The sequence below is a fragment of the Hipposideros armiger genome, unplaced genomic scaffold (genome assembly GCF_001890085.2).
Source record: "Hipposideros armiger isolate ML-2016 unplaced genomic scaffold, ASM189008v1 scaffold_86, whole genome shotgun sequence".
In the NCBI taxonomy this organism is placed as follows: Eukaryota; Metazoa; Chordata; class Mammalia; order Chiroptera; family Hipposideridae; genus Hipposideros; species Hipposideros armiger.
Window position 1 is genome coordinate 89200 of NW_017731436.1, and position 15073 is coordinate 104272.

At 50.8% G+C, this 15073-nt stretch overlaps 1 protein-coding gene across 7 annotated transcripts in view; it reads right to left on the minus strand.

Annotated features, from left to right (window-relative positions):
• The window catches only part of SYNJ2 (synaptojanin 2), a 68817-nt gene that overhangs the window by 33065 nt on the left and 20679 nt on the right, over positions 1-15073 (minus strand). For all 7 annotated transcript variants that reach the window (XM_019644192.1, XM_019644191.1, XM_019644195.1 and 4 more), the window contains 3 exons: positions 14798-14881; positions 5579-5640; positions 2042-2138 (listed from right to left, as the gene is read on the minus strand). In XM_019644192.1, coding sequence (XP_019499737.1) covers positions 2042-2138; positions 5579-5640; positions 14798-14881 — 243 coding nt within the window. The remainder of the gene's footprint in view (positions 1-2041; positions 2139-5578; positions 5641-14797; positions 14882-15073) is intronic.

The following is a 15073-nucleotide window of genomic DNA, read 5'->3' on the forward strand; positions in this document are numbered from 1 at the left end:
GAGCGCTGAGCAACAGGGTCACTGGTTCGATTCCCACCTGGACCAGGGAGCTGCACCCAAGCTGAGCTGCTGCTGAGCTGCCAACAGGTGGCAGGATGGCTCAGCTGGTGAGAGCACGTGCTCCTAACAACAAGGTTGCCGGTTCGACTCCTACATGGGATGGTGGGCTATGCCCACCCGCAACTAAGACTGAACACAGGACCTTGAGCTGAGCTGCCCTGATGGCTCAGTGTTTGTTCGACTCCCACATGGGATGGCGGGCTACGCCCAACTGCCACTAAGATTGAACATGGCACCTTGAGCTAAGTGGCTGCGAGCTGCTGACAGGCGGCCGGATGGCGACTGGATTTGGAGCTGAGCTAGCTGCGCCCTCCACAACTAACACTGAAGGACAACAACTTGGCTGTTCCCCTTCCCCAATTCCCTAATTAAAATCTTAAATTAAAAAATAAAAAGCCTTGCTATGAAAAAAGTCAGCTGAACTGAACGGTGTATCGTTTCGTGCTTTACATTTTACATTCTAGAGCAAGCACCTTGTCCCTTGTGGCTTGATAACTGCCGGCCGCAGGCCAGCTGCAGGTGCATGGACCACAGCATTGTAGAGCTGTGCCTCCATGTGACACCTCAGTCAGGTCTCCTGCAGGTAGAGTGTCAGCCTCTTACCTCCTCCCCGCCCGGGAGCCTGCCCTCCCCAACTCGGGCCACGGGACCGCTGCCCTCTCTTGCCCCTCTTGTGACAAAAGAGCCCGTCACCACGGGGAGTACTTCCACAGCTGATGGGGGTCTGAGGACAGCTTTTCCCTATAACTCAAGGCATAAAGGGGAAAGAGATTCTTGGGTTCTTCTTTCTATTTTTTCTTCTTCTTCCTTAAAATAAGCTGCCAACATTGCTGCCAAGATGGGCGGAGGGGAGACACTTCTCAAGGTTGTTGCTAGTAGCAACAAAGCAAACAGGAAAGGCGGGTCTGGCCAAAAAAAATTGGCGACCAGAATGTCGCTCCAAGCCCATGGCTCGCCTAAGCAGACTGAAATGAGCGCCCAGCTGGATACGTCTGCCACCGGTCAGGGGTCAAGAAGGCAGCAAATAACATTTCCCATGTGGCGACTGATGACTATAAACTCTCTCCATCAGGAGCTTCCTTGACTGTGGAACAGCCCGGGGACTTTTCTCCATTCAGTGGGGACACGGGTGACAGGGAAAGGACTGTGGAAGCGCCCACAGCCCAACCTGGAGCTTTTCACACAGTAGACTAAACACACACGGGAGCTCTGGGAACGGGGGAGACCTGGGCAGGAGAGGGGGCGTCTTCTGCTCTGCTTCCTCCCCATCCAGGGCTTCTCCCGGCACCTCCCTGATCCTGTGCAGGGGAGCCACGGGCAGCCCACGGGCAGCTGGGCACAAGGCGCAGCTTTCAGGGGCAGCCAAACAAGGCTGCAAGTTTGAAGACTCCAAGGCAGCAGGAGGAAACCATGTAAGATTCCTGGCTTTAAACCAAGAAGGGCCACTCCAGGCACAAGTGCCCCGCGGGTGTTTATGTGAACTTGGCAGGAGGTGCAGCCAGTGGCTGAGCCAAACCAAAGCAGGAAGGCGGGGCTCGGGCTCCCAGAGCAGGTGAGGGATGCACAGGGCAGAGCCCAGACATACGTGTGTGCGCAAGTGCGTGTGGGGGCGAGCGTGTGTGCATGCATGTGTGTGTGTCCATCCAAGAGAGCCGGGAAGAGCCCCAGCTGTCCCGAGTCTCCAAGGCTCCACGGGGGAGCACTGGAGGAAGTGCAGCTGGAGATGGGAGATGCTCTCTTTTGACTTTGAGCAAATGATTCCAGCCATCAAGTTTATAAAAATTAAACTGCACCCATCAGGAGCCCAAATCACCTAATGATGGGACTCTGGTGAGCAGTCAACCTCCCAAACGTGGTGAGAGCTGCGTGGTTGTTGTTTCCAGTCCCCTACAGAAGCCTGCCTCTGAGCAGGGGCCCCTCATCTGCCCCGTCCATCCCACCGCCACTCCGTGTGGAGGGGCCGGCAACAGACTGCGGTTACCTTGAAGGCTCTGTTGAGCACCTCCTCTCCGCCTCTGCTCCCCAGCAGGTTTACGACCACTTGCTTCCCATACTGCTCCTTCAGCAGCACCATATGCCTGCAACAGAGCAGGGCAGCACCGTGACCCCCTGTCACCAGGACACAGGCTGACCGCCCCACCTCGAGGGGAGACGGTATGGAAGGCCCCGCTGGGCACCAAAGGTCCAGGGTGAGCAGTTCTCCATGAAAGGCGCGGCCAAGAGTGAACAGCACATCAGACTTCTACACAAGCATGGGGCCGAGGGACATGCTGGGCTCTCTATGAAGCACCCCCATTAAATTGAGAACGGCTACTACAAGGACTTGTGTCTTTTACAAATGGATTTTTTAAAAAAGTTATCACAAAAGAACCATTTTAAGCCCAGTGAGAGAAAAAAAAATGCTCTCTAACTAACTTTGAGGGTTTGCTTTGTGTGTAGAAGAATATGAATCTGAAATGGGTAGTTTAGGTTCCTCTGCTTGCACGTTAGGGGTGAGTCTGCCCCCCAGATCCCTGTCTGTGTGGACTGACTATCCCAGGTGGAAGCTACTGGCAGCCCTGCCCTCATGCAGTCCCTCCTAGAGGGAGACGTGGGGCTTGATGTCATCGGTGAAGTCAGGGCCACCACAAGCCGGCAGGCTGTGCACTGCCCCTGGAGCTGTGCCATGTGGCAGCCCTGGGTGAGGGGACCCAAGAAATGGAACCTCCACGGCCTGGTCCCTCTGGGCTCTTTTGGGTCTGCCTGCCCAGAGAAGGTGTGTCCTGGCCTGAGGTCTGACATGGGGACCAAACAGCAGGCTCTGCTCTGCTGGGATGTCTGAGCTGCCCAGCACTGAGTGAGCACCCTTGATTTGGGGGTGAAATTCGAGGAAGCCCATTGTGGCCACACATCCAAGCCATAGGCAAGCCACAATCAGAAATAAGGCTGATATCCAAGCAACTGATGTCTGTGCCTACATCTCAACAGGTTCCCAATGCCAAGGTTAGGAGACAATATACTCATCATTCAAGTCACAAACACCCTTGGTCAAATCATTCACCCCTCCGAGCTGGTTCCTTGGTCTGTACCATAAGGGTAATCCTCCTTCTGTAAAAAACTGAGGACGAGAGGCGAGTGACAGCGGCAAGTACTTGGCACATGACAGTTGGTTTTCCTTTTAATTTAAAAATAAGATAATATGCTTGTTATTGATAAAATACAAGACTCATTTCACTGGCTCCTTAGTAAATAGCCTCGGACTCCACACTGAGGTCAGTGTAAGACGCAACCCGGCCTCGGCAGCTTTGTGCATTTAGGGCACTTTCCCGCTCTCTCCGCCCATCTGTTTTATGGAGCCTCTTGGAAAACTGGACTTTTTCAGGACACTGAGGAGTCAGATTCCCGTTTGGCAGCTTCCTCCCCCTATCCAGGGCATAACTGAGGGGCCAACACGTAAACACACGCTACTGTCCACACGTAAGCAGCTCCACGCGGGGCGGGCGGGGGATGAAGCAGTCTGTCCCGCAGAGGCGAGACCCAGGCACCGCCCCGTGAGGGGCTAACACTTCCATCAAAACTACGATGCTGCGAGGCAAGATCCCCGCAAGCTGTCACAGCCACAGGCCTGCTCGAAACACCCCGGTCGTCCAGACACGTGGCAGACAGAGAAAAGACCAACAGTCAGTAACCTAGATAAACAGTACAGCACTGACAACGACAAACAAGTATTCTGTGTGTATTAAAACTACCCATGTAAAGGGGGTGGCCAGTTAGCTCAGTTGGTTAGAGCATCGTGCTGATAACACCAAGGTTGCCGGTTCGATCCCCATATGGGCCACCGTGAGCGGCGCCCTCCTTAAAAAAACAACAAAAAACAAACAAACAAAAACTACCCATGTAAAGGGGGTTTTGGCATGGAGATGGAGGGAGGATTTACTCCGAACCAAGCACACCAAAGAATGAGAAACTCTTGAGAACCCTGGGATGTCTCAGATATCTGAGGGCACCCCTCCAGGGGGTGACACAGCCCTGCCCCTCAGGTGACACAGCCCATGGAACCGCACCAAGGTCCATTAGAAGCATGTGATCTCACTTCCAAATACTACTCTCACATGCGAGCGACACGGTTAGTAACAACCATGAGAACAGGGGCCCGTCCCACGGGGAATGTGAGGGGCCCAGCTCTAGTTAAACTTCTCGGTTAGAGAGCATTAAAGGAGAAACTTACCGTCAGCCACGATTTTAAGCAGCGGCTGCCTATGAAAGGAGTTACGGTCTCAGAAAGGTGTTTGGTGATTCACAGACGAGACTGAGTTTACCTTAGATTTACAGAAGGGGTGCGTGGGAGAAAGGGGAGGGCTTATGCTTCCGGGTACATGTACACACAAAGACAGACAGACGGACACACACCCTACACACTAACAGGATTTAAACAATTGTAAGTCTACGTAAACACTCTTAAAAAATTTTTTTTCGAAGCTCATAAACACATGAAGCGTTTTGAAACAAGCCAGCATGCCCTTCCCTTTTGCTTCTGGTCAGCTCAGGGAGAATTTCATTTTCAGTTACATGTTTACTATTTTCTAAGACGTTTAACATAGATCAACGTCAATGGAAAGGACTCCATGTACACCGTGCGTAGAACAGATCAATAGTGTTAAAAAAAAGAAAAAAGGCAAGAGCGTTTTCACAAATAGGTTCCACTCTTTCCAGTAAAAGCCCACAGTCTGTACAGGCTAATGGGGGTCACAGGTGGGCCGGTGTTACCAGTCTGTGGTAAAGAAAAAGGCAGCACACAAATTCAAAGTCCAAACGAAGCCTCAGGTATAATATAATGATTCAAAGTCAAAAAATTACTTTTGAATTTGTATTACATTCACTATGATACATTTAGAATTTAGTACTTAGATGGAAAAAGTAAATATTTTAGGAAGCTATTAACCATTTCAAATTCAAATTACTCCCAGTTCAGGTTAGCAGTGACTTTTCTTAAGCAAGTTGTACAACACTAAGTGTTATGATCCAATTTGTGTTTTTTTAAAAATAAACTATGTACATGCATTTTCTTTTTCTAGAATGATACATAAAAAACTAACAGTAAAATCTCTAGTAGTGGGAATTGGGAGTTAGAGGACTTTTACTTTTCACTTTTTTATCTTTCTATGTGGTAACTTTTTAAAACCTGGGAAAATATTACTTTTAAAACAAAAACAAACAGCTACAAATGTCCTATAATTTAGATGATCCCTTACTAGCCAGGACAAATGGATAAAGCTTCATTGCAGAAGAAACTGAAAACATAAAATAATTGCAGAGTGTAACCTGAGCATTTGTTACGGAACGTTCAGGGATACCTGAGAGCAGGTAAAATCTCACTTTGGAAAGCCCCTTCTTGCATATAGGACCAAAGTAAAGGGCCGGTTTGGATCCAGGGCTTGGGGTCCTCTCCTTCCAGCTGTACTCTGCCCGCTGTGGTGCTGTCTGATGGGAAAAAGACCCCTAAGGATGACAGGCTTAGGTTGGTGTCAGAAGACCCTACCTGTCGAAAGCTGGGGCATTGGCTTCCAGGCCTCTGTTGAGTCTCAAATGATGGGAACCAACCTAAAGCAAAGAGAAATAACACCAGTGATTCCTCCTGCTCTGCAAACCCAGGAAGCAATGGTTTTCCCACTCCCCCCTCACTGCCAGCCTGGCCCAATGCAGCCCAGTCCAAGCCCAGCCCCAGCCCCCTTGTGGCCCCTCCCAGCTCAGGAAGGCTGGGCCCTGAACTCAGGTCCGGAAGTCAGAGCCTGGCTCTGCTGCAGCCCAGCCCTAACTGTAGCGTGGACCATGCCGCAGGATTGCTTCCAGGGAGAAGAGGAACTCCAGGGTAAGACATGCGGCCCGCATCAGGCCTGCAAACCCTTCCGTGGTAATAGGTGCAGCTAAGCCAACAGGAGAGAGACCATCTCCCAGCCTCCCCTGCAACAACAGGGCCTCGACTGCCCCTAAAACCAATTTGCCTTATTGTTTAGAACTAGCTGTTACACACTGGAAGTCTACAAAACAAATGTAAAAATATATATTGTTATTGGAGCCAGTTTGAAGGGGGTATCTCTGGACAAATCTGGGACAATGTGAACATTAAACTATATAAGGACAGTAATGGAATATAACCTGAAGAATGAAAGGGGACTCCATGACTATACAGATGAGAGCTGGGTGGATAGATGGATGGGGGGGCAGGAGGATGGGGCCAGGTGGATGGGGGTCAGGAGGATGGGGGGGACAGGAGGATGGGGAGACAGGAGGATGGGGGACCAGGAGGATGGGGGGACAGGAGGATGGGGGGACAGGAGGATGGGGGGACAGGAGGACGGGCAGAAGGGAGGGCTCTTCCTCACAGCAGAATACCAACTGATAAGATGTGGAGAGAGAGGTGGAAAATCACCATTTTATAACCATCATAGCAAAGAACTGTTCAGCAAAAATCATTGGTTGATGATAAATGTTAGGGGAGAGTTTGATGAGGAAGATGTCTCCAAGAGTCTCCCACAGATTGCTTATTAGTTGAAGAAGAAAACATATTAACTATAAGTGAAGAAACATTAGCACCTTGTCCAGGTGATCAAAATTAACAGCACTATCGCGGGGCAGAGGGACACTGTGGCCTCCCGACGGCACATACTGAGAAGGACATGGCATCAGGAATCCACACCCTGACCCCAATCATAACACCAAGATGAGGCACACTCGATTTAAGGAAAAAAAGGCCTGCATTCTCCAAAACTGTCAACGTCACAAGAGACAGAAAGGCAGAGGAACTGACTCAGATTAAAGGAGACTAGAGATGTGACAGCTAAAGGTGGGTGTGATCCTGGCCTGGACCGGGAGCCAGGGGGAAAGGTGCCATGACGGACATCACTGGGACAGTGGCTAAACCCAGACTACGGACTGCAGGTCAGATTAAGGTGTTGTGTCAATGTCCCATTTCCTGAATGTGTACCTATACTGTGGTGATGGAACAGGAGGTACTTGCTGTTAGGAGAAACATTCTAACATACTAAGAAGTAAAGAGATACGATGTGTGTAACCTTCCCTGAAGTGGTTCAGGAAGCAAACAGCATATGTGTGTGTGGCAAGATGGTGACATTTAGTGAACCTGGGTAAAGGACACATGGCAGTTCTCCCTGCTGCTCTTACAGCTTTGCTGTGGGTCTGAAATTATTTCAAGATCAAAAAGCTTCTTAAAGTGTATTGTTTAGGTTTGCCTGTCATTGAGCATTGTAAAAGCGGTGTCACCGGATTGATCCACATGATCAGGCGTCATTGTTACGAATATGTATCAAGTGTTATTTTATAGCTCCTCACATGGCAGGCAATGCATGTAGGTGTCCCTCTTCATACTCGAGGAAAGTACCCATCTAGAAAACTGGTTCCTCAGCAATAGATTTAGAAACTACTGCGATTCAGTTTGTCTATCCAAGTGATTCTACAAATAAAAGTCCCCAAACCCTTTGGGTCCTAAGATATCCTGGGAGCTCGGAAGACAGGCTCCTGCAAAACACCTTCATTTTCCTGCTGGATTTATTCTGCTCCCCTTTTCCCAATGGCCGTCCCTAGCTGGCTGAGGGAATGGGGTGCTTAATTCCAAAAACTTGCACAGCCCCTGAATTCTGAGAAGACTGCTCAGTCCTGCACTTTGAGGCAAGTCAGCTCCTGTCTTTTTTCTGAATTTATGAGGAAGGTGCCTGCGGAAACGCGGTCTCTGTTCCTCTCAGCCACCCTCCAAGAAATCCCTGAGGGCCAAAACCCAGGAGAAGGGGCTGCTTGCTCCGCATCAGTCCTTCCAGTCATCACAAGAAATCTCCCCGGCTTCAGAAACAAGCTGCAGCTGTTTTTAGAATCGTTCCCATGGGAACACAGTAAGGGGAGACAAGAAAAACACGGGTTCAGGGCTCAGAGGCCTGGTTTTTAGTCGTGACAGCTCTGTTACTGGCTGTGTCTAACTGTCTCTCCTTGAGTCCCAGCCCAATCAAGGTTTCTTCTAAAGAGGTAGGCATTTCAGTGACGGACGACTGGACTCAGAAGTGTCCCATCTCTAGGCTCTAAACTCCCTGCCTCCTAAAAGTCACCTAAGTCCCATTACAAATGGCATACTCCGTCGAGGACTGAGTTGGTGAGCACACCCTGACACCCGGTCAACACGGGGGGGAAAGACCGGAAGGAGACGGGGGACCCTGAACTCCCTGCCTGGTGACTGCCACCCAACTGGGGGATCTGTGGCAAAACCTAGAAACAGACACTCTTCCAGGCTTTTGACACATTTATCTGACGGAAACTGTGCCCCTACGTACTGAGAGCACGCAGTGGAACGGCAAGATGCCACAACAGAGGGACGCAGGCGCAGCGGGGACCAGACGGGAAGCAGCAGTCCACAGCAGGAGAGGGCACAGCCCCCCTGGGCCAGAGCACGTCCCTTCCGATGCCTCTGGCTTACCGCTCTCACCCCAGACTTGGATGCCCAGCCATGTGGATGCTGCCAGGCAGGACTGCCACAGGCATAGCCTGTCCCCTACAGCAGTTATCCAACGTGATGACAAGCCATCTGGCAACACTACGAAGTCAAGGGCACCACCCAGTGAACGACCAGGGCAATAAAGATCCCTGACACGAGTGATTCTCAAAGTGTGTTCCCTGGACCAGCAGCAGCAGCATTCCAGGAAAGCTTCTTAGAAATGCAAATTCTTGGGCACCACCTCGGACAGGCTAAAGGAAAATCTCTGGGGGTGGGGCCAGAAATCTGTTTTAACAAAGGCTTCCAGGTGATGCCTGCATGTGCGTGTGTGCGTGCACACACACGCTCTAAAGCATTCAAGTATGAGAAACGCTGGCTTTGACTTACTCACCTTCCTCTTCCGTCCCCTTCTGCCCAGGCTGCAATGGCCGTGCGGGCTAAGGCAGTCGGAAATGAGCAGCTGCGGGTGCAGTGTCCACGCCTGCACAGCCACGGGGCACTCAGCGACCGGGCTTAGCCTGCCCACGGCTGCGTCCCCCTCACCTCCTCACGTGGACAGGACCCCGGGCAGACATCCTCACGGGAGGTCGCCCCGCCTCCCTCATCCCTTTAGTCTGGCGGGCTAAGGCCTCACGTCCTGCCCCCGGCCCTGCCTCCTCCTCTGTCCCGCTCTGACACTGACCTGCATCTGTCCTCTCTGCTGTCACCTAGTCCTGAAGCCACCATGTGTCCGAGGGTGCGTCAGTCGGGGCTGGAATGAAGCCACCGTTGGCACTGGCACTGTGTAGCCTGCCTCCCTCCTCCCCTGGCCAGGCGGACACTTGGGCGATCACTCCCACCTGCTCCCTGAGCCGTCAGGTCAATCCTATAAGCCACAGACCCTGCGGAGTTAGGTGCATGAGAATAACCAACATCTCCAGACGGCCTGGCTGTTAGTTAAAGTGTGGTCTACACCAGCACTTAGGCGAGTCCCACAACCACATCCCGAGGGCATCTGCGCCTCTCCTGGCACCCACTGCCCCTCCCCTAGGTAAGGATGCCGGCATCTCTCGCCTGGATTGCTGAAACTGTCCCACCTGGGGTCTTCACCTTCAGTCTTCTCCCTCCAAGCTGAAACCTGTCTCACTTACGTGTAATCATGTCGCCCACCCCTGGAAGCCCGTCATTGCCGTGGTCCAGTGGTAGCCAGACCCCACCAGCTCACAAGTCCATTGCCTGAGCAGCTCTTCCCAGCTCCCGGTTCAGGGATGTCAAGCTGGTAGCTTGAAACTGGCTGTGAAGGGAGTCTTCACACCACAGCAACGGGCAAATGCTCCACATCAGGGTTCCTCCCTCCTGGCCTCCAGGAAACTGGTTTAGCAGCATACCCAAGTCTTCCTGAATACTGGGGTCAGCTAGGGGGTCTTCAGAAAGTACTGATGCCTGGCCGCCACCCCCAACATTGTGATTTAATTGGGATGACATGCAACCTGAGTATCAGGAGTTTTAAGCTGTCCCGGTGATGCTAACGTGCAGCACAGTTTGGGCACCATGCCTCAGCGGCTCCTGGGGGGAAATGTGCCTCCTTAGCAGAACACACAAGTCCTTGCCTGCCTCTCCAGTCTCACCTCCCGCCACGTCCCATGCCTGCGACTTCAGGCAGCCAGGCCAGCGCACTTCTCTGCATGTGCCAGGACCTCTGCATCTGTGGTTCCCTCTGCAAGGCCAGCCCTCCTTGCCTGGGGGTTCCAGCCTATCCCTCCCAAGTCAGCTCAGACCCCGCCCTCAGCCTGGGTGAGCTGACCCTCCCCACAGTAGCCTTTCTCACGGGCTCTATTAACACAACACTGTCATGTCCGGTAGCCTCCTCCCCAAAGGCTGTATCTGACGTCAGGGGCTATACCTCACAGATGCTCCGAGGGCATCTGGGGGATGAATAAACGGCTTACTCTGGGTGTCTGTGAGGGCTGGGACATGGAGCAGCCTAGGAGACTGGCCCCTGTGCTGCGTACTGATGGAGACGTGAGGACGCTGTCACTACACCTCACAGTGTCCTCTTGGAGACTCAGGTGGAAACTTCCACTTTCCATATGCAAATAGTCATGCTTCTCCTAACGCCACTGTACTTTAGTCTCCCAGATGTTATCATTTATGTTATTCATAATAGTAAAAGCTACCATTCTGACTGCTTTCTAGGTTCTAGATACTGGGCTAAATTCTAATCTACATTACATGTAATTCTTCTCTATGTCCCGTTGAGGTGGTTTTTGTGAGCCCCATTTTACAGAAGGGTAACCTGAGGCTTAGCAACGGTAACTTCTGGACTTTTTTTTTTTTTTTGAGATAAGAGCATTTCGAAAGTATATGGTTCCTCTGTGGGAACCATATCCTTGAATTGGAACCCAGGTCCACGTAACTTCCAAGCATAATCTCTGAATCAGGCGATAAGCCATCTTGTTTCGGGGGGTGGGGGTTGCTGTGAGCTCAGGAGCTTTGTGCAGGCAAGGCCCGCAGCCCAACTTTTTATCTTGGCTTCAGTTCGTTTTCACTCCAAGTATTTTTTCCCCCCTCACCCTGACGGCTCCATTATTTTTGAAACTGTTGTTTTACAAGCCGTCTCACATTTTGGAACAAAGAAAGGTAGCAACCACACAAATGAGCACAGACAGCAGCAAGCATCCAAGAGCTCCGTAAACAGTCTCTGACAAGCAGGAGGCGAGAGCAGCGAGGTGGGGGCAGCACAGGGACTAATCAACTTCGCGTCCTCCTCCAGCTGATTTAGTCATACGAAGCTCCAACACACAGGCCTAACTCACCTTTGCAAGACATGTGTCCATATATGCATGTTACCAGGAAGGAAGGCTCTTAAGTGACAAAGGGGACAAATCTTCAACAAACTAACAATATGTACAAAATACAGAGGGTGCCACAAAAATATATACACATTTTAAGAAAGGAAAAACCTGTGTTAAAATTATGCTGATGGTAGCTACTTTGAGCACCTCTTGTAATTGCAGAAATCAAGCGTGACTTGTATTCATCTTTTGTTATCAGTATATATTGAGTATTACAATTTTAATACAGTTTTTTTCCTTTCTTAAAATGTATATACATTTTTGTGGCGCCCTCTGTATACGCTATAACTCACAATACCAGGAGAGCAGTTAGCTTTAATAAAATTTCAATGTGGCTATTTATAAACTATACCACCTATTTACATGGTAAAGATGAAATTATTAAAAAGGCACGTTTGCTAGAAATGGCCTCAGGGTCTAAGAGTTTCTAATAAAGATATGATTCCTGCGAAAACTCTCAGGCAAATCATCATCCCACAGTCCTCTCTGCCCATCCCCAGCCCCCACCCTCCATCCCCCATCCCTGGCAGGGCTCACAGGTTCCCTGGGACAGCCCCAAGGGGATTCAACATTGCAACTTAAAAATGCAAGCTATTGGCCAGCTGAGTGGTGCAATGGTTAAGAACTGGTTTGGGATGTCAGAGGGCCCCGGTTCGGATCCCACATATGAGAGCCAGTGACACTGCCCTCCACAGCTAAGATGCTGAACAACAGCTCAACCTGGAGCTGGGCTGCCGTGAGTCGCTGGCGACGGCATAGGCTGCAGCCCCTGTGGCAGTGGGTTGCCATGGGCTATCGTATGTAGCCAGCAGCCAGCGTGAGCGGCCAGCAGCCACAGTGAGCAGCTGTCCAGAAGCCGGCGACTGATCTGCCTCGCCCGGGAAGAGCGCAATGATGGTGCCAACTTGGGCCAGTGAAGCAACGTCCTCCACAACTAGATTAAAGAACAAAACGACAGCAACTTGTCTGTTCCCCTTCCCCCAATTCCCCAGCACTGTTCCCATCCCCCCAATTCCCCAATTAAAAAAAAATCTTAAAAAAAAAAATATGCAAGCTATTCATCCAAAAACGTTTGCCCTTTTCATCTACTGAGTGAAGAAGGAAGGGAAAGAGTTCAAAATTGAGAAAAATAACCAGAATCAATCCTCAGTCTTGCTATTTATATAGTTCAGGGAGAGAGACCACAGCTCACCACTGAAAGCTGCACTCCTGGTCCCCTATGAAGACAGCCTAACCTTTCTTTGATGATGGACGAATGGATTTAGAGGAAACACACGGGTTATCAGACCCAAAGGTTAGCAAATCCTTTAACGAACACAAAGCCTTCTGAAACTTATTTTGAAGGAAACACGGAAGCTACCAGGTCCCACGGATAGTGTCCATGTCAGACTGAGGGGCAGTTGCACCACGGCAGGTTAGGCTGTGCCGAGGGAGGGTGACAGCGCAGACCAGAATTGAATAGGGAATGACAAACGAGTTTTGCTTTGTTTTTTGAAGAGGGAGACCAGGGCATGGAGACTGAGGATGACCAAAGTGGCTGGAAGGTCCCGGAGAAGACAAAACGGAGACCCCTAGGACTCCTCCTCGAAGGTCTGAGGAATCAGATGTACTCTAGGGCTGTTTAACCGGGACACAGAAAGCACTGCAACGAGGAACTTGCGAATTGCCGCATCCATCCCAAATCATGTCCCAAGCTGTGGCTTCGAGCTCAGCAGGAAGGTCAACCTCTCAGGGATCCCAAGGGAGGGACCCCTGAATGGGGTGCAGGGGTGAAATGGAAGAATTTCAGAGCATCCTTCCCCAGTATCCCCCAGTTTGTGGATTTCTTACAAGTTTTTATGTGAAATGTGACTTGGTCTCCCCCTTTCCCTTTTTGTACTCTACTCATTTGTTCTTTGTCTTTTTTTTTTTTCTCTACATACAGAATTCCACAAGTTTCAGAAGGAAACGCCAAATCTAAAGAAAACCAAGTTTCAAAAGCCCTTTTGGACTGTCCAGAACGGGCCAATCTATAGAGACGAAAAGTAGATGGACAGTTAGTTGCTTAGGCCTCAGTGAGAGCTGGGAGGAAAACGGGGAGTGGCTGCTAATGGGGACACGGTTTCTCAGCCGTGATGAAGTGCTCTAAAATTAGATTATGGTGACGGTTACACAACTCTGTGACTGCACTAAAAACCACTGAATTGTACACTTTACATGGGTGAAGTTTATGGTATGTAAATTATATCTCAACAAACACACACAGTCTTTGTTGATAGGCTTCGGAGGAATTTTCCACGTTACAATCATCCCCAGGAGTGCTGCTCTCTCTGCTACCGCATAAGCCACCAGCTGCCCTCATACATCTTAATCGTCCCTTCCGAAGGGAAGGACTGAATGCTGATAAAGCTTCCCACCCCTCCCACAGAACTCAGAGCCCAAATGAGACTCTCGCCCATCCATCTCACTCTGAGAGCTGACATGGTTCATTACCACGGCCGACGTGATGACAATCATGAGGACAAAGCGTCTACGGCTGACCCTGGGTCACGGCAAAGGCCGGGTAAGACCCAGCATGTCAAACACCCCCAAGAACCTGGCAGATGGCCCGGAGCCTCTTCAGTCACCGGCTGACAGCCCAACGGCTGTCACACGGAGCTCTGGGTAAGAAGAGCTGAAGTGACAGAGGCCCAGGCAGACCCCGTGCACAATGTCACCTCAGGCCAGGGAGGATGGTGGGGACTGGTGCTGAGCAACCTGAAGTCACTCGGCCAGTGACCCTCTGGGGGAGGAACTCACTGAATGAGGCAGCCGGTCCACTGACGCCAAATGTGTTCTTGGAACCCAGCACCACACCCTGAACTCTTCCCAGCAGACAGAGTGCCAAATACCTCTGGCACTGCCCAAGGCCCTGTTTGGGATGGCAAGGTGTATTTTTAGAAATCATGAGAAAGCTCTGTGCGATTCTCACGTGGCCCCACGACAGGCACCTCCGAACACCAGAGGTGCTGCCTGGCCCTGAGAACCCTTCAAAGCCTCAGGACAGTCACAACTCTTAAAACACATCTTTAGCCACCTTGTCAGTACAGTGACTTTCGGGTCTAACTTAAGGTAATTCTAGTCAATTACATGATGTGGTTCACTTATCGGCAGGCACCTTCCCTCTTTACTTGAGTCAACAGAGAACTCACAGCCAGAAAACTACACACAATTATGTTTCTGTACAGAAACACACCACACACACACACACACACACACACACACACACACACACACACACTTGCGTGCACACTTTGACAGCTCAGCTCAAGCCAAGTGGGCTGAGGAGAAAGACCAGAAACTGTGCAATGACAGAAACATGGTTAAAAGAAACCACAGCTGTGCAGAAGAGAAAGCGGGGCAGACAATAATAACACACAAGGACGTGCTTTTTTTTCTAATTACCCACCTGAAGCCCTGGCTGCTCCCAGAACAGCGGAACCGAGCCTCTGATCTGGACAAAAGACGACACGCCATCATCGATGTAAATCGTCTGCACCACAAGGAAACATAAAGGGAAAGTATTCTTCAGTGAAACCGAATGTCTTGGGCCGGTAACGGGATCCGGCCGCCTGAGACCCGACACCGGAACGAAGGGCAGACAGCGGACTTCAGGCCCTGGGCTCCTGTCCCGCGCAGGGCGTGCCACTCCCTGACCCCCCGGCCCGGCCCGACCCAGCCCAGG